Source organism: Alexandromys fortis, unplaced genomic scaffold, assembly GCF_014885135.2.
Source record: "Alexandromys fortis isolate MF-2015 unplaced genomic scaffold, M_Fortis_MF-2015_v1.1 scaffold_37, whole genome shotgun sequence".
NCBI lineage: Eukaryota > Metazoa > Chordata > Mammalia > Rodentia > Cricetidae > Alexandromys > Alexandromys fortis.
The window spans coordinates 3,772,672-3,797,271 of NW_026067914.1; the positions used below are offsets into that span (position 1 = coordinate 3,772,672).

General features: G+C 39.5%; 1 protein-coding gene across 2 annotated transcripts in view; it reads right to left on the reverse strand.

The window, feature by feature from the left end:
- Wdr70 (WD repeat domain 70) overlaps nt 1-24,600 on the reverse strand; it is a 199,385-nt gene that overhangs the window by 134,249 nt on the left and 40,536 nt on the right. For both annotated transcript variants that reach the window (XM_050139058.1, XM_050139059.1), the window contains 2 exons: nt 20,863-20,996; nt 12,505-12,658 (listed from right to left, as the gene is read on the reverse strand). In XM_050139058.1, coding sequence (XP_049995015.1) covers nt 12,505-12,658; nt 20,863-20,996 — 288 coding nt within the window. The remainder of the gene's footprint in view (nt 1-12,504; nt 12,659-20,862; nt 20,997-24,600) is intronic.

A 24,600-nucleotide genomic window follows, 5' to 3' on the forward strand; every position in this document is an offset into this window, starting at 1 on the left:
TGTCAGAACAGTCAATGATGCCCTCGTAGGGTAAGGAGAGAAGTCAGGGTCAAGGAGAACTCAGAGGCCTTTTGTTTCATCAGCTATTGAATGATGATACCACTGCCGAGGTAATAAAAACAACCGCAGAAACACAAATTTATGAGGAAAAGGCACAGTTTCCTTTTTCCTGTTATGCTGGGGGCTGTCATACATCCACTGAGTCTGTCAGTCAGCGAGTAAGAGAAGACACAGTAAGAACTGTGCATCTCTAAGACGTCGGTGTCAACAGGGTCTTAAAGCTGTCTGACCAGATGAGAGCAGTCAGAAAGCAAGTAGGACACTGCAAGATTTAGAGGTTAAAATGGAAAAGAATGAAGAGGAACACTCGATGAAGCAGGAAGAAATCCAAATCGGTACACTGCTAGTCAAGAAAAGATGGTTTTTGGAGGCAAAAACATAATAATCAGACTTACAGTTCCTACAGTACTGGGTAAGATAAAACAGGTGGAAGGAATACATAAGTGATGTAAGCACAACTAAGGGAATGAAAAATAATAAGAGATAAGTTCATTCAAATATATAGGCTCACTAGGTATCTAATTAATCTTTATAAAATGGAAACCATCTGCCAATTATTTAAGGAGATAAAAGAATTTTTCAATGACTTGCAGTTAGTTGGTATCTGATCTAATTTGGTCCCGTTAAATAGCTAACTTTGGGCCAGAAACAGCTTTTGAATTACGATAAAAGAAAAGCCCTAACAACTCAAGATGGACTCAGCCTTTGAGAACTGAGAAACTGAACTGCCTTGCCTTGACTTTCCCAGTCTGGCACACTGCTCTACATCCCGTTCTTCTGCTGCTCAGACAAGTCCACTGGGTTCATGCATGTCCAGTCTATCACCCCCAGCCCACGTGGACCCCATGATAGCTATGAATGTAGCTCAACAAAAAACCATATACCTATTTAAAACACTATGAGGTAGGTTTTGCAATCTATTTTTGTAGCTCAATTTGCAGATGTGAGAGTGAACTCTGAACACAACTTTGCATCAAAAGATTGAACTGGCCCGACCCAAACAAAGAGCTGCCTGATGTCACAATCCGAGGCACAGCTGGTTCCCTGCCCAGTGAGCTCCACCCCCATGTTCCCAAACTCAGAGATTCTATAGACAGCTCCTACTTAACCATCTAAACACTTAAACTGCCTTTTCTTATTCAACAGCTGTTACCCAACAGCTTACCCAATCCATTCAGATATTCAAAGCAGACCCCTCAAAAAATTGATAATTTACTGATAATTGTTGATTAGAGTTGAAATATCATCTTAGAATAATAAAAAATAAACCAAGAAAAAATGGCCTCCAGAAGATGTTAAAACAAGAAGGAAGGAACACCTTAGCTGTTGAGTAGTCAGGACAAGAACACAAGTAAATACGCTACATTGAGAAAGCTCCAAAGACTGAATGTTATTTCTTGTTTGTAAAGACAGAAACATGACAAAGGCAAGGGGAATGTTAAGTGCTCCTGTGTTCAAACAGAGACCAAAATTAGCCATAACAAAATGAAGTTCAACTAAGGATTCTTAACTGGATCTAAACAGATTCAGTACCACAGCAAACATTAGGGGAAGAATTCTAAAGTGACACCTAAGAACCATTAATGACTAAAACACCTTTTCATCAAATAAATTAGCTTTTGTCTTTCCCTCTTCATCTAAGCAATGGGTCTTAGGGGAGGCAAGAATATTCCTTTACTGGGCTTTAACAACAAGTTGCACAGAAGAATTAAGAAACTTCCTGTCTTAGTATGTTCTGCTTTGCATAGAGAACGCTACATATCCATGACCATGTAGGCTGCATTTTGTATTGCCTACACTTAGATCTACACACACACACACACACACACACACACACACACACACACAGCTGATCTATACTAATCTAGCCACTCTTGTGGCTGCTCCAAAGATAACAACCATAAAGCAACACCCTGCAGAAGTACTATTTGCTGTCAGAAAATAATACAGATCCACAAAATAAGTGTCCCTGTCACTGGCATGGTTAGCTAACAGCTGGCTCCTGGGAAGAGACAAAATGCAGCAAGGAAGATGTACTGGAGGTACCCTGACGTTCTTTCTTTCTTTCTTTTTTTTTTTTTTCAAGATTCAAAAGATTTATTTGGAAAAATCAGCACAGAACAAAAAGATCCTTAATAACCTTTCTCAGAATATATGAATAGTCAAAATCTATATAAAATGTAAACAACTCTAATTTTATACAGTATGGATGGTTTACAGAATCTGAAGCCCCATGCCTCCCACCCACAGATACACTACAACACTACACCATTGATCCCCACTGACATCAGCTCTCACTACCCTGAAGTTCTCAGTCTTAGTAATCACCACAGATGAAATCTGTTGAGTGTGTTCAGAGCTTTAATTTGGGAGTTGGAATACTTTTTCTCTAAAGAATCAGACAATAAGTATTCTAAGCTTTAAGCCCACCTTCTCTGAACAACGTCTCAATTTTACCATTGGAATCCAAAAGAAACTACAAATAATAAACTAATAGACAAGGGTATCTTCCAATAAAACTTAGAGTTACAAAGACAGGATGGAGGCTAGATTTGGCACACAGGTCATCCCTTACAAACTCAACCCTTGTAATCAATCACACTCAGTCAGTTCTTTCCATGAATCAAATACTCTAAAGTCCATGACCTTCAAACATCTGAGAGACATAAACACCCGTCTGAATGCATCACAGAGTACACATTCACTCTTCCTTGGCTTACACCACTCCAGTAACCTAAGATACTCCAGCAACACTAACGATGGCTTATTCTGTAATAGCCACAAATGGCACCTCTTCTGAAACCATAAACTCTTAATATTTACTGATTTGACAAATAAGTGATAAGTTCTATATAGTCCACTTATTATCCACATAATAGTCTTTCAATTTTTTAACTTTTCTATTTTCTACATCCTAAACATCAATGTAATCTTGAGTGTTCTCTTTTGTTGTGCCTACAATAAAAAAAACTTCATTCTGGAAAAATTTCCCCTACCCCTGAGTCAGAATATTTTATTCAAAACCCAGAAACATAAATAAAACTCAAGAATATTATATGAGGAAAACAAACAGAAATAATGGGGAAGGGATGTATGTGAAGGTCAGAAGTCAGTATCAAGTGTCATTCTTAATTGCTTTCCAGCTTATTTCTTAAGACAGGGTCTCACTGAACCTGAAAGTCACCGATTCAGCTAGCATGGCTAGTCAGTGAGCTCTAGGAATCGGTCTGGTCTGCCTCCCAAGCACTGAGATCAGAAGAAAGTGTAGCTATGGCTGGCTTTAATATGGGTGCTTGGGATCTGAACTCAGGTCCTCATGATTGCCAGCAAGTACTTTACCCAAGCCCTGCAATTCTGAGTCCTTATGATCCTACTGAAAGGCCACCCTGATAAATTCCAACACAAATCGAGAAAATTGCTCTGCCAGAAGTAGATGGTGGCACTTGCCATTTCCATTCTGAGGCTAATGCTATGTGTAAGTTTATGTTCAGATGAACCTATTTCTAACCTTCCCATTACTAATATAAAAATATTCTCTCCTCACCTTTAGTGCTAATCTTTTCTTTCAGGCTTAATCACAATCAGCCCAGATCCAAAATAAATCACACAAAACTATATTATTTGCAATACTGTTTGGCCTATTAGTTCATGCTTCTTATTGGCTAGCCCCTATATCTTAAATTAATCCATTTCTATTGACCTATGTATCGTCACATGGTTGTGGCCTACTGGTAAGGTTTCACCCAGCATCTGTCTCCTGCAGTGGCTACTGTGGCTTCTTTCTCCCAGCATTCAGTTTAGTTTTCCCTTAGCTCTATTCTGCCCTGCCACAGGTCAAAGCAGTTTCTTTATTAATTAACCAATAAAAGCAACACATATACAAAAGGACTTCCTACACCACTTACCACTTCTTTAAAGACCTTCCTCACTACTCAATATGTTTAGGGTTTTTGTTGTGTTTTTGTTGTTGTTGTTGTTGTTTTGTTGCAGAATTGTATTAGTTTTCAATTGCTGTGTAACATATGCCACAAATTTAGGGGCTTATTAGACCCCTCATTTATTACTTTGTATTTCACCATGTGGCTGGACTCTCTTCAGTGTTTCACAGATTGAAGTAAGGATTCCAAGAGGATTACATTCCTTTCTTGGAGCTATGAAGAAGAATCTGCTTCCAAGCACATTCAAGTATTGGCAGAATAGAAGTCCTTGTGGTTAAAGGAGTCAGATTCTCCCTCCTTTGCTGTTTATATACTGGGAGAGAGGAGTACTACTCTTAGCTACTAGAATACATGTCCGTTCCTTGCTGTGTACCCCCAAGGCCAGGAAAGAAAAACCTTTCTCATATTGAAAGCCACTCTAACAAATGTTTACAAAACAATCTTATCCATACTTTCTGTTGAAAAAGTCGCGAATCAATATCTTGAAACTTCCAGATGTTACCTGATGTCACTGCAACTATCATCAAGGAGTTCACTGTATGGCTGAGACTCAAAACTTCTGGTCTTCTAGGGGTCCACAGCCACACCTTTGATGTTTCCCCTCACACACACACACTTTTGGAAGTGATTTCTTAGAATCCTTTCCACCTAGATGTACTAAATATTAAATTACCCAGTCTGGTCTTTTAGCAAAGCTTTCCTTAATTTATCTTTCTCTTGAGATTTCAGGTAAGCAACAGAAAGAAAAAAAGCACCAACCACTTCCATTTTGCAAAGAAACATCTTCAGTCACGGACCAACATTTCACATCAAATCCACCCCACACATGGAATCTTTTTGCCAGGAATCTCAATGTACACCTGTCTGTCTGTCTGTTTTGAAAAGCAGTCTTGCTATGTAGCCTAGGCAAGCCAAACTCACAATCCTGCCATCTCAGCCTTTTACCACCACACCAGGCTTCAGAAATCAATTTTAAGTGTTCTTCTGGGTAGGCTAAATCCAAAAACCATAGTCTTTCTTTCCTAGAGTCCTATCCCATATAACCTAATCCGAATAATCATCCTTTTACACTCAATAGTTCCTATCTACAATCAAGAGAAATGAAGATTCACTGAAAACTCTCCCTACAACAAAAGCTATAGGTGCAGCAATTGCAAAATTACGTTCTGTGAATAACAGCACTGAACAGATGCATATATACTTATGATGTTGGGAGACAAACTTCTTGCTGCTAGAAAAATAAATTATAAATTATTGAACTAAGAAAGACTGTGAAATTTGATTAGAATCATATCCATCCATATGAATTTATAGTTTTTAAATATATTTTATTTTGTTTGTCTCCCTCCTTGGTCTGTCTTTTGAATATAAAAGAATGACAATCCAGTGATAATGAATACATCTAGTATCCAGATCTTGATTTCTGAAAGGGATTCCTCATCAAAAGCAGCCATGGGGGTTAGGGAGAACACTGGAGGGATGGTTTAACAGTTACAAGCACTTCTGGGGTTCTAGCCCCAGCAACCACATGACAGCTCACAAACTGAAGTCTGCAACTCCAGTTCCAGGAGATCTGATGCCCTTTTTTCAGCCCCTGTGGGCACAAGGCACACACATGGTGCACAGACAAACATACAAGCAATAAAACTTAATTAAAATAAATCGATAAATAAAAGTAGTTATGGATACTGGGCTGGTGGTACACACCTTTAACCCCAGTACTTGGTGGGGAAAGACAGGTGGATCTCTATGAGTTTGAGACCAGCCTGGTCTATATAGTGAGCTTCCAAATCAGCCAGGGCTACATAGTGAGATGCTATCTCTCTATAAATAAATAAATAAACAAACAAACAAACAAAAGCAGCCTTAGGATGGGTCCCCAAAGAAATAGAGAATAGCAGAACAGGAAAAGTACAAAATGAGACCGGAACACTCTCTTGTACCAGAGACTAAGAAAGTAGCTCCTAGTCCCCAGAATGACACAGATGCATCAAAAGGTAAGAATCTAACAATAAGGAATTTCTATTATATTAGATAAAAAGCTTCGGCGCACAACATGTAAAGAACTGTAACATACATCAAATAACTGTGTGTAATTTTTAAGAGTTTTGACGGGTGAGGGTGGTACAAACCTTTGATCCCAGCACTCCAGAGGCAGAGGCGAGCAAATCTCTGAGTTCAAAGCCAGCATGGCCTACACAGAGAAATGCTATCTCAAAAACACAATTTAAAAAGCGAGAGAAAACAGAAAACAGAGTTTTAGGTATAACTAAAGCCATAGTTAGGGATAGTGCCTCTGCTTGAGGCAGAATGCTTGCCTAGCACATACAAGGTCCAGATTCGATCCCCAGCATCACAAAAAGGAAAAAAAAAAACATTTAATCTGCTTAAGGAAGTAAAATATAGCTAGAATTTACAGTTAATTTAGTGGCTATTAAAATTTTATATATTATGGAAAAGAACTTACTACCAAAAAGACATGACTAATGTATTTGTTCTCCAAGTAGTAAGGGTAATTATTTGAAATGGCTGGATATCAAGGATGACTGCCTGTGTGTTTAAAACCCCTTCGATAGCTCAGTTAGTAGAGCAGAGGACTGCAGGAAAAAAATCAAAATAAGAAAAATAAAAACAAATACAGCTTTTAAGACATTCCTCCTCTAAAGTTCTTATGTCTCTTCTACTCTCCACAATGGAAGTCCACTTGTGAATGGAAAATCTCCCCCTAAAATGTTCTACGACCTTAGGATTCCTGAACCAGTCCTCTTCAGTTTAGTTATAGAATTAAAAAGTAAATGGCATAGCGTTGCTTTTCTGTTCAAAGGGATTGAAGGCAATGATGGAAAAAAAGAGACCCTGGATGAATTCATAAAAGAAAATTAATTATGAGATTATATGACTATTACAGTAAGTATTCACTTATTAAAGACCTACTAAAACACCTTTGAATTTAACTTCATAAAAAGTTTATTGGTTAAGAAGTTCTGATTTATTGAATTATATTGGCTTAACAGTCACACATTTCTAGGCTCTATGCCAAGAAGTCCCATATGAACCCAAGGACAACGTGTTCTGAAAAGTTGAAAATATTCCGTGACTGTGAGAAATGTGCCTGAATGCTGGCTTCGGATGAACGTATTTCATCATTCTGTGACCGCAGTAGTTAGAAGAGCACTCCTGAGAGGAAGCAGCAGCAATTCTAAGGTGGGTCCTGGTTACTGCTGCCCCACTTTCTAACTACCTAAACCTGCAGAAGTAATGTTCCATTTTCCTAGGTAAACATCAAATGTATCTCAAAACTCAAAAACCTGATTGTCTCCAAGACAGGGTCTCTGTAGTCCAGCAGGCCTAAGCTCATCTTCCTCCGGGTGCTGAGCTTACAGGCACACACCAACACAGAGCCTGATTTTTCAGGAAGTATCTCATGGGGAAATTCAACACATGACAGACATGAGCCCCCACACCCACCCCGAACCCCTCGTTATGGGCTTCTATCCTGCAGGCATGACATGGTTGCTACCCTCTTGAAATCAGAGTTACCCACATACAACCTCACAAGATTGGGCCCAGTAACATTCTCTCATGGAGGGAAGTAAAGAAGGGCTCCTGGGGCAGCACACTCACTAAATGAAGCCCCTACCATCCCTGAGGATATGTGAGTGGTTCACAGTTTCTGGGCAGGGGGAGCTTTTCTCTGATTGTTTAGCCTCTGGTAAACTGCCCTCTGGTAAATCCTATAACCTCTCACCTAGGCCCCAATAAAACCCACCTGTTCACCAAGCTAGACTTGAGTGGAATCTTTCCTTTGGTCTGTCACTGATTCACATTCTCCCAGGTTACGTTCATATAACACTTCTATGCAATCTACGTCAGCCCCTGCGGTACCTGCACGTAACTTCTAAAACTGCAGAACACATAAAACATGACTCCAGGACTTAAGTGAGATAAACGTTCTGGCATCAGAAGTGCTTTCCAGACTCCTGAGACAAAACAGGTATTAAAACTAAAATTTTAACAGTAGCTTTATTTGAGTAGAATAATAAATACTTTGGGGTTTTTCCCATTTTTCTACAGTCAACAGGAATTACTATTTGACAGATATTGGAGCTTTATTCATAAAGGTACAAACGCAATTATGGTCCCTCTCTAAAGCATTGCTAGAGTAGTTCCAGGGGGAAAGTAATTATGCACCCTATATGTATTGTTTGTTTGCTTAAGATATAGGCTCCCTATGTAGCACCCGCTGGCCTGAAACACACTATGTAGAGCAGGCTGTGCTCAAACTTGTTGTACTGCTTCTAGGCTTAGTTTCGCAAGTGCTGGAATTACAGCCATATGGTACGCTGAAAGTAGTTTTAAAGTACATATATATATATATATATATATATATAGANTAAAAAGGCTGTGTGTGGTGGCTCATGCCTGTAATTCCACCTCCCAGGAGGCTGAGAATGAAGGATTGCTATGACTTTGAGGCCTGTGGGAACTACAGAGTGAGACCCTGTCTCAAAAGACAAACAAATATAGTAATTGAGATGGCTCAGCAGATAAGAGTGTCTACTGACATGCCTAATGCTGTGAGATTGATCCCCATACATGGAAAAGAACCAATTCCCAAAATTTGCCCTTTGACCTCTACACATATGCAGTGGTACCACTGTGCCCACTGACTTCATACTCTCTCTCTCTCTCTCTCTCTCTCTCTCTCTCTCTCTCTCTCTCTCTCTCTCACACACACACACACACACACACACACACACACAAATAATTAAAATACAATAAAAACTTTAAAAGGGGGGGGCTTTAGGAAAATAAAAATCTGACCAATTCCCTCCCTAAAAAGCTTATCCCTGGAAAAACTCCACCCCTAAGAAGTCCTATATAAGTCCATCTGCCTGTTCACTTGGCAGCTGTCCTTCTCTACCCTGGCAGAGGCTCCCCTAAATTCCTCCTTCCCAAATAAATCTCTTGAAAGAGTTTTGGGCGAAGACCTTCTTTCGCCACCGTGAGCAAAATCTCTGCTGAGAAGTTCTCTTGGAGGAGCAGAGCAGAAAGAACTGACACTGGCTCCTCTGCTGGGAACCTCCCTTAGGGGAGCAGAGCAGAAGTTTCCCGGAGCCCGAGCAGATTGCTCCATTTCTGCAGAGGTTTCCCCTTAGCAGAGTGAAACAGAAGAAGTAACAACTTGGGGTGGAGCTGAGAAGAAATGGATCCCTCTGCTGGAAAACTCCCTTGGGAACAGAGCAGAGCTCAGCTTGAAAGGCTCTCTCTCTCCAGGAGCAGGATTCCCACAGGGACAATCAGGAGCCTGTATAGGTCTGGCATAGGCCCTCTGCATACACGTCATGGTTGTTTAGTTTGGTATTCGTATTAGCTGCGCCCGCAAAAACACAGGCAGCAGATAATCTCACACCAGCAAATCCCAAAGAAGGGAAACACACACACTACCAACAAGAACAAAGAAGAAACAAAAAATAACAGGAATTAAAAATCCCTGGTCATTAATATCCCTTACTATCAATGGCCTATAAAATGACACTGGCTGACAGAACGGCTACTAAAACAGGACCCGGCCTGCTGCATGCAAACAACACATCTCAACTTTAACAACAGACATTACCTCAGAGTAAAGGGTTGCGAAAAGACTTTCCAATCAAACAGATCTAAGAAACAAGCTGGTGTAGATATCCTAATAGCTAACAAATAGACTTCAAACTAAAATTAATCAAGAGATGAAGAAGGCCATTTCATATTCAACACAGGAAAAATTCATCAAGATAAAGTCTCAATTCTGAACATTTGTGCCCCAAACTCAAAGGTACCCCCATTTGTAAAAGAAACATTACTAAAGCTTAAATCATACATCAAACCCCACACATTAATAGTGGGAGACAGCAACACTCCACTCTCACCAATGACAGGTCTGTCAGACAGAAAGAAAACTAACAGAGAAATAAAAGAACTAAAAATGTTATGACTCAAATAAGCTTAACAGACATCTACAGAACATTCCAAACCCAACACACACACACACACACACACACACACACACACACACACACACACACACACACAAATACCTTCTTCTCAGCACCTCAAGGGACTAACAGTGGGAGCAGGGGCTATCTCTAACTCTTTTGCCTGCTTCTGAGACAATTTCCCTTCTACTGTGCTTCCTCGCGCAGCCTTAATATGAGAGAAAGTGCCTAGTCTTATTGGAACTAGATACGCCATGTTTGGCTGATTTCCCTGGAAAGCCTGCCCTTTTTTGAAGGGAAAGGAGCTGGGTAGATTGGTAGATCTTGGGGGAGAGTGGGAAGGTGCAGGGATGGACTAAGGAGGAGAAGAGAGTGCAGAAACTGTGGTCAGGTTGTAATATATGAGAAAGAATAAATTTAAGGAAAAAAAAGATAAGATTGGTAAGGTAGGGTAAGTTATAGTACACAGCTACAGTGTATAGTCATATTTTAATATATATTAGCAAATTAGTAAGCATTTTGGTGTCCTGTATTCTTGACAGAATTTTGTTGTTTAGGCTGTCTATCATAAGCACAATTTAAAAGAAAAAAAACATAGAGCTAAGGAGATAGCTCAGTCAATAATGTACAGGTCATACAGGTCCAGAATCCCATTTAACCACATTTCTTTTCTGCCACCAACCCCAATAAGGTGATGACTCTTTTATATTTTTACTATAATTTTTATAATATTTTACATATATGTAAATTTAATATCTTTATATGTTATAAATTATATTTTACATACATATATATTCATATGTGTGCTCATATGGGTACATGTATACCATAGTGAACATGCATAGGTCAAAGGACAATGTTTAGGAGTTGCTTCTCTTCTTCCACCATATGAGTCCCAGAGACCAAAACCAGGCCGTCAGGCTTGGCAGTAGCACATTTACCTCCTGTGGTGATCTAAATAAAAATGGCCCATAGACCCAAGGCGAGTTGTGGCCTTGTTGGAGTGGGTGTAGATTTGTTAGAGGAAGTGTGTCACTGGGGTTGGGCTTTGAGGTCTTAGATGCTCAAGCCAAGCCCAGTGTCTCACACTCTTCCTGCTGCCTGCCCATCCAGAAGTAGAACTCTAAGTCCCTTCTCCAGCACCAAAAGCCAGCCCCAATTAATGTTTTCATTTATAAGAGCTGCCCTGGTCGTGGTGTCTAGGCCACCAAGATGTCGCAGCAATAGTCTCTTCAGTGACTACGACAACTGTTGAGCCATCTCTTTGCAGGGTAATGATTTTAGATGGGAAAGTAAGAAACACTAGATAAATCCATTTTTAAAAAGAATGCTCAAGTTACTGCAATATAAGTATAAAATTATTTTTAAATTTTATTAAAATGTTTGGATGTTTGGATCACCTACTACACACTCAGGATTCAATAACAATCCTTTAATAAACAAAAGACTGAAACTCTGCACAATAAAAAGGCATTTCTCCAGGTTCAACATGGGGTAATTTGAAAAATGTCAATTGAATCTAATAATTCACCTAAAGCAATTAAGTATATTATAAGCAATTTTCCTCATTCGTGTTTTATGATCTAATATGCTTAATTAGCATATAAATGGGCTCCTGAAAGTCTTTGATCATACTTTCAATCAATCATTTGATATGTGTCTGTGTTTAAGAACAGTTTGTTTAATTTATATTAACATGAACATTAAATTCACAGAAAATGGCAATTTAGCCTGTACCTAAATGTAACTTGACTAACACATACATTGTCTTTAAAAAATCTACCATAGATTGTGCTGAGGAACACTGGACAGTACCATAGTCCTTTCAACATTATGTTAAAACAGCAAAATCATCAACTAAAAGGAAGAGAAGAGCATGATGGGGGGAGAATATTTAAAACCCTAATTACAACCTAAGTCTTGAAACAGGAAAAAGGACAGTGCTGTCTTATTTAATATCAATTTTTTGACCATTCTGTGTAACCACACATTTACATATAACCATGAAAGTGCAATGAGTATTGATTTGAAGATTACAAAAAAGTTCAAGCAAATAGGTAAGTTCACAAACACAGAACCCACAATTATGATATGAATTATATATTAAGCAGAAGCACTTCCCAAGCAGTCTACACAATTTTTGAGAAACAGCAAGGCATTACTGTCTAAGTTAATGACTTTTAGGATGAATTATTAGATGACAAATGAAACTACTTGCTAATGAATATGCTGACCAGACAAGATAGGGTACTGTAACCCCACACTCAGAAAGCTGAGCCAGGCCAAGCATGAAGGAGGAAGAGGAGGAAGAGAGGGAGAGAAGGAAGCTGAAGCAAGATGGAGAGAGGAAGAAGTGTAGAAGGAAGAGTGGGGAGGGAAGAAGGGGAGGAGGAAAGTGGATGAGGGACAGAGAAAAGGAGGAAGGAATAATGAAGGAGAAAAAGGAATAAGAAGGGAAGAGGCATGAAAGGAGGAAGTAGGAGTGAAGGAAAGAAAGAATCTGAGTTAAAATACAGCTGAATGCTTACCTTGGTGTTGGCCATGTCGACAATATACTGGTCTCCTTTTATACATTCCATTACTTCAAAACCATCCCTGTCAATCACCTTGGCCTGTGAGCTTCCAGATACAACAAGAATCATGTCTCCTGTGTTACTGTATTGTAATGACTTGATCTGATGGCTATGCAAAAGGAAAAAGAAAATAGTCTAGTGAAACATGAAGCTTTTTTTTAAACTTTTGCTTTATTTAGCATGGTCAAGAAAAGAAATGTATACAATTACAACATTAGCAATTCCAAAAAGCACACAATCATCCTCCCATGCTTTTTACAACATCCACAGCATTTGCTAAAACCTCCTAAATTTACACCTTCAGTTCAGTCAACTCTTGAGTCTTCTGGCTCTTTTCCAATAACCTTATCTACAGAATTTTTTAAAGCTGTACCCCAGTTTTATTTTATTTTTTTACCACAAAACTTTAAAAATAAGAAGAAAAAGTAAATGAGGATATCTTCTCTCCATAACTAGATGCACAAGTCCTCTACTTCATTGGAAAGAAAACGGATTTTAAGCATTTTGTTGAAGCCAGTTATGAGAGGCTCTGCAATCTTGCCCACAGAATGCTTGGGGATGAAGCCCATCATCACCTCAACAACGGCCATAAGGTATACGTGAAATTTCCTATCTAGAATAGATGTATATATGCAAATATTCTAAAGTCAGAAAAATCAGGATTCTCAAAAGTTTTCCCACAGGTTTTTCAGGTAATTCATAGCCAACCTATTGTCACCTGCACGTTGGAGGAATATGGGTAATGGGAGGTATGTGTGTGGATTTTACAGCTACTTTAATTATACGTGATTTGTTGTTTCCTCCTTGTCTTGATACTGTACCCCAAATTTGAGAGCCTGACCCTTCAGCTCCCCCAGTGCTGAGATTATAGGTGTGTTCCATCACTTCCAATTTAAAGTTTCATTTTTTTACACGTAAGCATATGTTTATGTGAATGTATGGTATATATGTGTGTCCGTATGTATCCATGTGCACTCCTGTATGAGACAGAGGCCAGAAAACAGTGGTTGAGTCCCTTGGAACTAGAGTCACTGGCAACTGTGAATTTTCTGGGAGAACAGTAAGTGCTCCTAACTGCTCAACCATCTCTCCAACCCCCATTCAACTTAAACTATTCAAGATTTTAATAAGAAATAATGAATTATAAAATTTCTTAGAATCTGAAATATCAGGGTTCTAAAATGCTATTTTAAAAATCTAACTTTAGAGATAAAGAAAACTATCATATGAAAATTCTAAAATGTTCAGTCTGTCACCATTTTTTATAAACCACGTGTCTCCCTCTCCAAATTTATGTGACACAATTAGGAGACAGGCTGTTAGCAAACAATTAGATATAAATATGGAGAGCTTTTGCTTACTAGAATAAATTTCTCTAGATAAGATTAGAAAATGTGAGGACATCTGGGCATGTTCAAGACCCTGCACTCAGTCCCCACACCAAAAAAATTAAACTAGATGAGCAGAGTGTATCTCCAGGTAAGATGGTGGGGCAGATGCTGCAGTCCTAGGAGGTAGTGAAGGACAGTGTCAGAATAAGAAAAAATATTCTATTCTAAAGAGAGCAAAACAGGTCAAAACATCTGTAATGTACAGAGAACACGTAGAAAAAGAGACAGAGACCAGAAACTACCTATAAGAAACAAAACTGACATTCCCGATTTTTATGTTTTGAAAATTATTTGCATAAGCACATTGAGATATATCACCAGTGGGACCCAATTCTAAAATTTCGTTTGTTCCATGTGTACAACTGTGTGGCCACAGCTGGTGACAGGATCTGCTCCCAAGCTTCAGCAGAGCAGAAGGGAGAACAACACAGGGGACATGCCACAGAGGGCAGAGGGAAAAGATAAGCCTGGTGAGTGATGGAGTCCTCAGGACAAGTCCACAGCCCTCACAGCCTAAACACGGATGTGTTACTACAGAGACTCATAACTGGCCAAAGTGATGAATGTGAACAACTCTGAATGCTCAGCTATACACTGATCATGTGGACCAGCCTCCCCCTGCCCACAGCTTAGGAAACATCACAGAGGGAGCAGAAACAAGCTTAAGTCAGCAAATGGAGAAAAGAGCTGTAATGACTTCAGGACATGACATAGCTTTGCACACTTCAGTTTATGACAGCAGTGTGGTTACCTGTGTAGCCTGCACAAGATAAAGGCAGTCAAATCCAGCATGGATGGCAGAGGGACCCCTGAAGCCCTACCACTAATGGACAAATTCCTGTCAGCTGAGAGACAGAAAGGTTCACTCTCATTGTGGATGTGGTTACTGGTAAACTGCCCATGACCATGCCCATGACCACATAGCATCGATATCAAATACCCTCAGGGCCATTTTAGAGCAGGGAGAGAGAGAGAGAGAGAGAGAGAGAGAGAGAGAGAGAGAGAGAGAGAGAGAGAGAGAGAGAGNAGAGAGAGAGAGAGAGAGAGAGAGAGAGAGAGAGAGAGAGAGAGAAGGCATGGTGGCAGATGCCTTTAATCACAGCACTTAGGAGGCAGAGGCAGGCAGATCTCTGTGAGTTCAAGACCAGACTAGTCTATGCAGTAAGTTGCAGGCCAGCCAGAGCTACCGAGAGACTTAGTCTCAAAAAAATAATAATTTTTATAAGCTTCTTGTAATAGTTTCTTTTATGAATGTAAATCTTGTTATAAAATCATTAGATATCTTATTTTATATTAATAGACATATTCAAAATAAAATAAATATCATTTTAACAAAATTCTAGCCTGTTTGGTTCTATTTACTAAGTTTTTAACTCCAAAGCTTAGAATGCATATGATAAAGCAACTATTAACTTGCAGTGATTTTATCTTCTAAAAACAGAATTTACAGAAGAAAAAAAATAAAATTCATGTCTATCTGTCCACAACTCAAAAGAATTATTACTCTTGCTGGTAACTAAGTCATGTACCTGCTTGAAACTTTTTTTCTGTAATGAGTAAGAAGAAGAACAAGACACTTGACCTCCTCCTCTGCCTCTGCATGGTCACACTGTTACATACACGTTCACATATACCACACACGTAAAAAATAATGTGTGACGAGAGGATATATTTCACCTGGAAGTTCATCACCAACATGTCAGAGTACACAGAGAAGTGGTGTGGGAGACAGGTCTAGAACAGCAGGGGCCGACCTAAGGAAGAAAGGACCTCTGGACTCAAGGCATCCTTTGTAGACTGGGAATGAGATCCTTAAGTAGGTTCTGTCCTGGACTGCAAATTTTTAATGTGCTTCCTTAGAAGGTGCCTTCTGGATTTACATTTAAGTCTGTCCATAAAATGTAAAATTACTTGCTTGATTCTATGTATGAATTGTTCATTAATCTTCTCTTAGCTCCAAATCCACCCTTCAATGTTTGCTCTATAAAAATGAAAATGAACCCTGGAAATACTTTTCCTTTGCCAGCTGGCATTTGTTATACAGGACTGTTAAGTTTTATCAGAAGGATATTAGAAAGACATTGGAGGGAGGGTGTAGTGTGGTCCTCTTGAAGGACTTCTGTATGCTCATGGCTTTTCCAGTGTCCGGCTCTAGAAACGTGAAATTTCTCCACATCAGGTTCCTCGAGTGCATATTTGTCAACAGCAGTTCCCTCAGTCTTAGGACAGAGCGACTTTAAGACCTATTTCTAGAAAGTTCTGCCATCATAAAAACATCGCCACTTCTCTTCCTCGGTGACCCACAGCCATGCCCTTTCAGAAAAGCTCTGGACCTCACCCCGGCTATGTCAGCCCCAAAGACAGGGGTATTTCTTGTATTGCTGTGCAGTCTTCATGCTTCTCTTTTTACCAATCAGTCTTCCATTTTTCCCAAACTCTGATTATAATCAGCAATTTTTATTAAAGTGTTTCTGGTCAAATTACATCAGATTTCTATATCCTAATAAGACTCTGACAGATCAAATTTTAGGCAATCAATCAGGAACTGAGAAAATTATAGTCTACTTAGACCAACTGGGTTTTTTATATATAAACAAAACATATCAGATCTTTGATAATTGGCATTTGAGACTGCTCAACAAAGGTCTTTAAATTAAGACTGGGAAACTTGCTAGGGCATGGACAAACCTCTGTTATTCCCACTGGGAAGTGCTGGCTTTCTTCCCCCAAGCCTAAGAGAGCCAGCCCTATGCGTTATCACTGTTTTCTGGTGATTAATTTTTGTTTTCAAAAGTAAGTTAAAATCCTAAAAATAGCAAAATTTAAGGGGTGAAACAGGCAATGACCCCATCTCTCTGGCAAACTACTCTACCAAAAAGCTCTGTTTACATCCAGAGGGAGACCTAAATTTTCGGCGGTCCCACGTCAGGATCATTCTGCTTTTCAGCTAGAAAGGGAAGGGCTAACATTCTGTCCTGTGCTCTCTGTAGTCCTCCTTGCCCATGCTAAAATGAAAATGTTCAGAACGGGCTTCATCATTCCTGCCCCACTTTGCTTGTAGTTCTGCTAGCCACTGAGTTAAAAGGACGGGATCAGGAGTGATTAGACATAGTACTAAGAAGAATTAAAGGGCTTGTTCAAGGGGTGGAACATCTGCTCCTCAAATTCCTGCCTATACAACTAAGATTCCGATCAAAGAGAACAGCGAGAAAGCCAATCTGACAGCAAACCGGAGTCATGAGGAAGTGGATGTTCTCTCAGGAGTAACTCTGACACCAGCGGATGGCTTAGTAGCATTGCACAACTCTTTCTGTGAAGTATTCATGGGGCAAAGTGGGAGTACATGAGTGTAAGTGAGGGGAGTGCGAAGGTGAAGACTGAGGAGCCTTTTAAGTACTTTTTGCTTGGCTAGCAGAACAAGCTGGGACATGCAAGACAGATAAACACAGCTGTTTGGGGCTGTCACTTGGGGCTCATGAGCCAAGGTGTCCGGCTGTAGTGAAAAGTGCACCGGAATGTGAGTCAGAAATCTAGAGATCCAAATCCCTTGCTCTGCTAACTAGCTGTATGATGATGAGCAAGCCCGTGTGCTTCCCAGAATCTTATTTTATATAAAATCCAGATAGGAACAGATGGCAGGACTAGACGAAGCTCTTCCTGAGCCACACCACTCATATGCTTCCCGGGTAATTCTGGGTCCTGGTTTCTTCTACTGAATGACACCTAACTTACAGGACTGGAGAGGGTTTTAAAAACAATATCACATACTCATTCATGCTGGAGAGATGGCCAGGTGGGTAAGCACTCTCAGCTCTTCCAGAAAACATGGGTTCAATTCCCAGCATCTACATGGCTCCTTACAACTATCTGTAATGCCAGTTCCAGGGGGATCTGATGCCCTCTTCTGGCCTCTGCAGGCACTGCACTCATGTGGTGCACAAGCAGGCAAAACACCCAAATATACTATTTTTTTTTAATTTTCAAATATTGAAAGAATAATTCTTAACTTATATGATTGAGATAAAGGCATAAATATAATAAATATATAAACTAGAGATAGAAAAATGACTCAAAGATTCAGAGCACTGGCTGTTCTTGAATAAGACTTGGACTTGGTTTCCAACACCCAAACAGGCAACTCACAACCACCTGTAACTCCAATTCCAGGTGATCTGACACCCTCTCTGACCTCTATAGGCACCAAACCCAAACTTGCTTCATATACATACATGTGAGCAACCACCTATATACATAAAATAACATTTAGTCAAAATTAAATAATGACAATGCACATAAAGGAACCTAGCCAAGACCTTGAAACAAGTAGTTACCGATATCACTTCTTAATTTCCAAAGAATAAGACTGTACTGTTACAGTGTAACCATCCCTCAATTCCCTGGAAGGACTGATTCAAGGGACACTGCAGTAACCACTACAGATGCTCATGTCCCTCACAAGCATGTTTTTTAAGTACTGTTTTGTATCTGCAGTTGACTGAACCTGTGGCTATGGAACCTGCAGACTTCAAGAGCCTATGTAGTCCACATGTACTGTCTAGTGCTGGAAACAGGCCGAGAAAGTCGGAGTGTGTGGTAAGCAGCAGGTGTCTATAGAACAGCGTCAGAAAACACTAAGCCAGATTACAGCCTCAGCTGCTTTAATGGATGCCAAAGTCTAACCACCATATTCAACTGTTAATAACTAAATGAGCTATTAATGCATCTTCATCAAATAGCTAATTGGCAAAAAGGACAAATCATTAATATGTTAAAAGATAGAATCAGAAGCTAGAATAATGATTCAACAAAATCAAGACAATAAAATTGAACGAAACACCTGCTCCCGCCATACTTCACTTTCTAGAAAGGCTTAGGTGCTGAAGAGATGCTCAGCAGTTAAGACCACGGATTGCCAGCATCCATGTCAGCAGTGCACAGCTGCCTGTAGCTGCAGCTCCAGGGTACCTCTGACACCCGCTTCTGAGCTCCATGGGCTCCCCTACACTCACACAAGCATAACCTGGTGCCTACATTTCCAGTATTCACTGGTTATGTGCAGTGTGATCACACTGGGTAGGGAACTTTCCATAGTACAAGAGAGTCTACTGTGTGCTGGCTAACTAGATATCAAGAACAGATCATTAGATTACTTACCTGTGGGTGTGCTCAAAAGAGGGGATGCAAGACAAGGGTAAAGACAGAGTGAACCCAAGTGATACTGGATAGAATGGGAGGCACTCTACGACTCATGTTAGCTTCGTTCAGATTCAGACAGATACAAAAGTTACCGATATATGACATACATAGATTAGTATATAAACATGTAACTTCTAGCTTAGTCTGCCTAAGGCCAACGATACCCCAGGACAACAAACATTGAGAAACTCTATCTTATTTGATAGTATTATCCTCAATTAATAAGCTTAATTTCAGAAAAATTTTTAAAGATTTATTTATTTTATGTATTTAAGTGCTCTATCGAATTCATGCCACTTTATCCGATCATACTATAAATGGCTGCGAGCCACCATGTGGTTGCTTAGGACCTCTGGAAGAACAGCCAGTGTGCTTGACTACTAAGCCATCTCTCCAGCCCTATTTCAGAAACTTTAATCTTTGTCACTTTCCCATAAACGAAATTTCTGAAATTGTGTTTATTAAAAATTTTTTAAGAATCATTAAGACCTTGTCATGTAAGCACAATCTACACCTTTTCATTCAAAAGGTAAAGAAAAACTTGCTTCAGTGTCAATGAACATTCCAGCATTCATATTTGGTCTCTAAATACCATTGTTGCAATGCTTGTTGGAGAAGCACTAATTCCAAGACTTGGAAAGAAATATATCAGGAAGTCTATATTGTGTTGTCTCAGGAACTAAATCAGCTTTTAAAGACATATAAATTCATGTCAAATTATAATCAGTGAGGGCTCCCAGTGGACAAAACTGGATAATTTAAAGACCAAAAAAAAAAAAAAAAAAAAAAAGGCTGCAACTAATTGAAACCCATGAAAATGGTTAAAAGAAGTACTAGAAGTATAGAAATCAAAGAAAAGGAAAAAACAGTTGTATCAATGCTATAGTTACTTTCCTACAACTATGACAAAGCACTATGACCAAGGCAGGTTGTAAAAGAAAAATATTCGATTGGACTAATGGTTTCAGAGGGTTAGAGTCCATGAAGGTGGAGCAAATGCATAGCATCAGGAACAGTGGACAGAGTATATCTTAATCCTTTGGCACAATGCTAACTGACAAACAAAGCAGCATGGACCACTACCTGAATACTGGTTTAATGTATACTATAAACAAAAAAAAAAAACATCATAAGCCAGGTATGGTGGCACATGCCTTTAATCTCAGCACCTAGGAAGCAAAGGCAGAGAAATTTCTGTGGGTTCAAGGTCAGGTTGGTCAATGAGTTCCAAGACAGCCAGGAATGTATGGAAAAACCCTATCTCTAAAAATCAAAAGACCAACACACTATACAGCATTATTGACTGGAACATTTTCAAGACATGTTTTTTTAAAAAATGATGGAAAATGCCTTTAAAACAGAAACCAAGGTCTGGAAGATGGCTCATGGGTAAAGGTGCCAAGGTGCCTGTTGCCAAGCCTGAAGGTCTGTACTAGATCCCCAGGACCCACACAATGAAAGGAGAACCCACCCCTAAAATTTGTCCCTGATCTTCACACGTGTGCCATGACACATGCACCTACACACATACATAAGGAAGTGTGTGTGTGTGTATATATAAAGGAAGCTAAGGAAAAGAAATGTACAGTTTTATTTTCATTTAATAATGATATAAGTTATATAAGTTAAATATCACTTATTATAGATTGAGTTTAAATGGACAGCATTACCTCTAAATATGAAAATAATAACAAGCCAAATATAGAGATATTAAATAGATACATACCACTCACAAGGCTGAAGGGATCGAAATGCCTTGAAAGAAGCATCCATTCCAGCAAAATCCCAAAATTTAACATCGTAGTCATATCCTCCAGTGACCAAACGGGCACCTGAGGGGTCCAAACCCAAAGCAGACACCTGTTCAAAACAAGAGAACAAATGAGTGGAAGAGAGCAAGTTACTCTTCCAGTCCCCAGTCTGGTCCCCAGCACCACCCCTATCAGCACTGCAAACGTGCACCGCCAGCTATTACTGTTCCGGGAAAGCACCGGTGGATAGCATCCTCCATGTTATTTGACTTTGTTGTAAGCATTGCTTATCTTAAAATAAAGAAAAATACTGGTATTTATGTGTGTATGGTGGTGTTTGTGATGTGTGCTGGCATGTGTGTGGGAAACAGGCAGATTGCTGGAGATTACTGGCCAGCCATCCTTGCCAAATCAGTGGGTTCCAGGTTTAGTAAGAGAAGATAAATAACAACTAAGGAAGTTGCTGATGTCAGTCCCTAGCTTCTACATGCACACGCACGCATATCTGTACATGCACAGGCCATGTGAACCAGAACATATTCATAGCCCTCCCCCGGCTTAAATAATTCAGCTGGGCTTGGTGGCACACACCTTTAATTCCAGCTCTCAGGAGGCAGAAGCAGGTGGATCTCTGTGAGTTCCTGGACAGCCAGAGCTATATAATGAGATCCTATTACCTATCACCTGTCTCAAACAACAACAAAAAAAGAAAAAGAAAAGAAAGGAGGGAAGGAAAGTAGGTAAGAAGGAAGGAAGGAAATATGAGATAAATCTGCCTCTAACAAGAAAGAACAGAATAAATCTCTGAGTTAAATGCGCTACTAAAGACAGAAAGAGCCAGGTGGTGGTGGCAGGTGGTGCACGCCTTTAATCCCAGCACTCAGGAGGCAGAGGCACAGAGGTCAGGCGGATTTCTGTGAGTTTAAGGCCAGCCTGGTCTACAAGAGCTAGTTCCAGAACAGGCTCCAAAGCTACAGAAAACCCCTGTTTCAAAAAGCCAAGACACAAGGATGACAAATTCTAGGGACAGGGCAAAATGACATGATGGTGAAGGTTTATTATTGAGATTTTCTTTTTCAAGATGGCTATGGTGTTTTGTTCTAGAGGAGCTGTTTTCTTGTTTTCGGGGTTGGGGATTGGTTTAGGAGGTACTTGGCTTTTTTTGTTTTGTTTTAAGACAAAGTTTCAATAGGAAGACCTAACTGGAACTCAAACTGACATGTTCCTCTTGTCCCTGCCTCCAGCATGCCAGGATTGCAAGCATGCACTCCCATGCCAGGATTCACAGTGATTCTGTCAGAGCTAGCATTCAGACGTAGCAGGATCGCTGTCAACACTATAAGAATTATTTCATATAAACCAAAGGATATGAAATCTGTAAAGCAGGTCTCAGTGGGGACAAAATAATTTTCCGAGTTAGGGAATGTGTCCTTCCACAAGCTAAACTAACCCCCAATCCCTATGTTCTCAAGAGTTGAAGAACACAGAAAGTTTAACTAATTCTCCAGTGTGTTTTAATCACAATGAAAGAAAACAGAAACTCACCAAAGTGTCAGTATAATCCAACAGATGCTTATTCTAAACGTATTATTAAAGAAATAATTATCTTAATTGACATAAAATAACAGATAATGTCCTATGCCTACCCCAGGCCATCTTTTATTTATTTTCTTGAGATTACAATATAATTCTAACATTTCTCCCTTCCCTTCCCTCCCTCCAAAATCTCCCCTAACTCCCTCCCTAGTCTCCTTCAGATTCACACACAGCCTTTCTTCCCTAACTGCCATTGCATGCATACATGTCTACGTATATCCACACATCTCCTTCAGATCTACAGCCCCTCTCTTCCCTAACTGCTACTGCATGCATACATGTCTATGTATATCCACACGTCTTTTACTTCAGCCTGAGAACGGACTCTAGCATTTCATCCTCAGCTCTCTCCCTCACACTTAGAGTGCTTGCCACTTTCTCAGTCCTAAGCTTCAGATGTGAATCCAGAATTAGGTGATTTATTTGACCTGGCAGAATACTAACTGTATAAATGTTTGAATATTTGACAGTTTTTTTATGATTATAGAAAAATATTTAAAATATCATTTTAATTTAAATTGTTTACAAAATCATGCCCAAGGAACATTTAATAAAGAATTTTTCAGCTCAATATAAACCATTGGTTATATATTTTTATTTCAAATTTTAAAAGAAACCCCTACAAAACTCCCACTTTTAAATCTTTCAGTCTTTTTGTGAGATGACAAAAAACATCCACTTTTACTATCACCATCAGCAGTTTATTAACGCAATATGCAAGATAGATATGCTCACAGAGAAACATATAACATGATATACCTATATACACTGGAAAAGAAGAAAATCTAAAAGCAACAGCCTAACCTTCCACTCTTAGAAACTATCAAAAGAAAAGCAAGTCAATCGAATGGAAGCAAAAAGGAAGAATTAGAAAATTCGAAGTTGCCTTAGTTAGGGCTTCCTATTGCTGTGAAGAGACACCATGACCAGAGCAACTCTTATAAAGAAAACATTTAACTACAGTTTCAGAGGTTCAGTTCATTATCATCATGACAGGGACTAAGATGCAAGCAGGCAGATGTGGCATTGGTGCTGAGACTTACATCTTGCAAGCAACTGGAAGTTGACTAACAGTCACACTGAGAAGTTTGAGCAAGAGAGACCTCAAGGCCAACCCACAGTGACATACTTCCTCCAACAATGCCACACCTTCTAATAGTGCCACTCCCTTTGGGGGCCATTTTCTTCCGAACCACCACAGGAGTGGAAAGTGAAACAGAACTTTGCAAACACAGAAAAATTCACAGAACTAGAATAGTTGTTCCAGTAAATTTTTCAATGAAAACGAGAAACCTTTATTAGAGTAGGTAATCAAAAAAGAAAGAATTACTAATGTTGGGACTGAAAGAGGGACTGGAGAGACGGGTCAGCAGTTCAAAGCACTGGCTGCACTTCAAAGGACCCACATGCATACCTGGCGCTCAAGGAGGACCAGAAAGGGTGCTGAACACGCTAGAACTGGAGTGGCAGAAGGCTGTGAGCTGCCTGTGGGTACGGGAATTGAACCCAGGTCTGCTGAGGCATCTCTCCTGTCCCATATTTTTTTACAGCATATGTTAATAAGAAGAAAATAAAGGCAGCAATTCTCAAATATTTGGGAGAAACTTCCCACTCCCAAAAATCTGTCAAAACCATTTAGATTCAGAATCTACTGAAGACCACAAGTATTTTTTAATATAACATTTATGTGTACTGACATTAACCACCAGAAATGAGGCTATTTCATTTCATTTAAAATAACATTAAACTGATTATACTTAACAAATACATGTATGAAAACATCTTTACAAATGAAAAGCTTCTGTGGCATGAATGACAGACACTATTTTAAGATTCCTATCTATAATTTTCACGTTTCTGGATCGACCTCTGTTGAATGTTTTCTTTCTCAGTATAGAATATGCTTCCTTCTTATGTGACACACATCTAAAAATAAACGGCAGTCTCAGTGAGATGAGAAGGTATGATTTTACAGTTCGGCGTCTGTAACGCTGCCATTGCATATGCACTTTGCTCACTCAACCATCATTTTTAATAATTTTGCAATAACACACAATGATTTCACCTTACATAGCAAGTATTTCTACTATTAGGCTTTAAGTAACATAAGTAGGTAA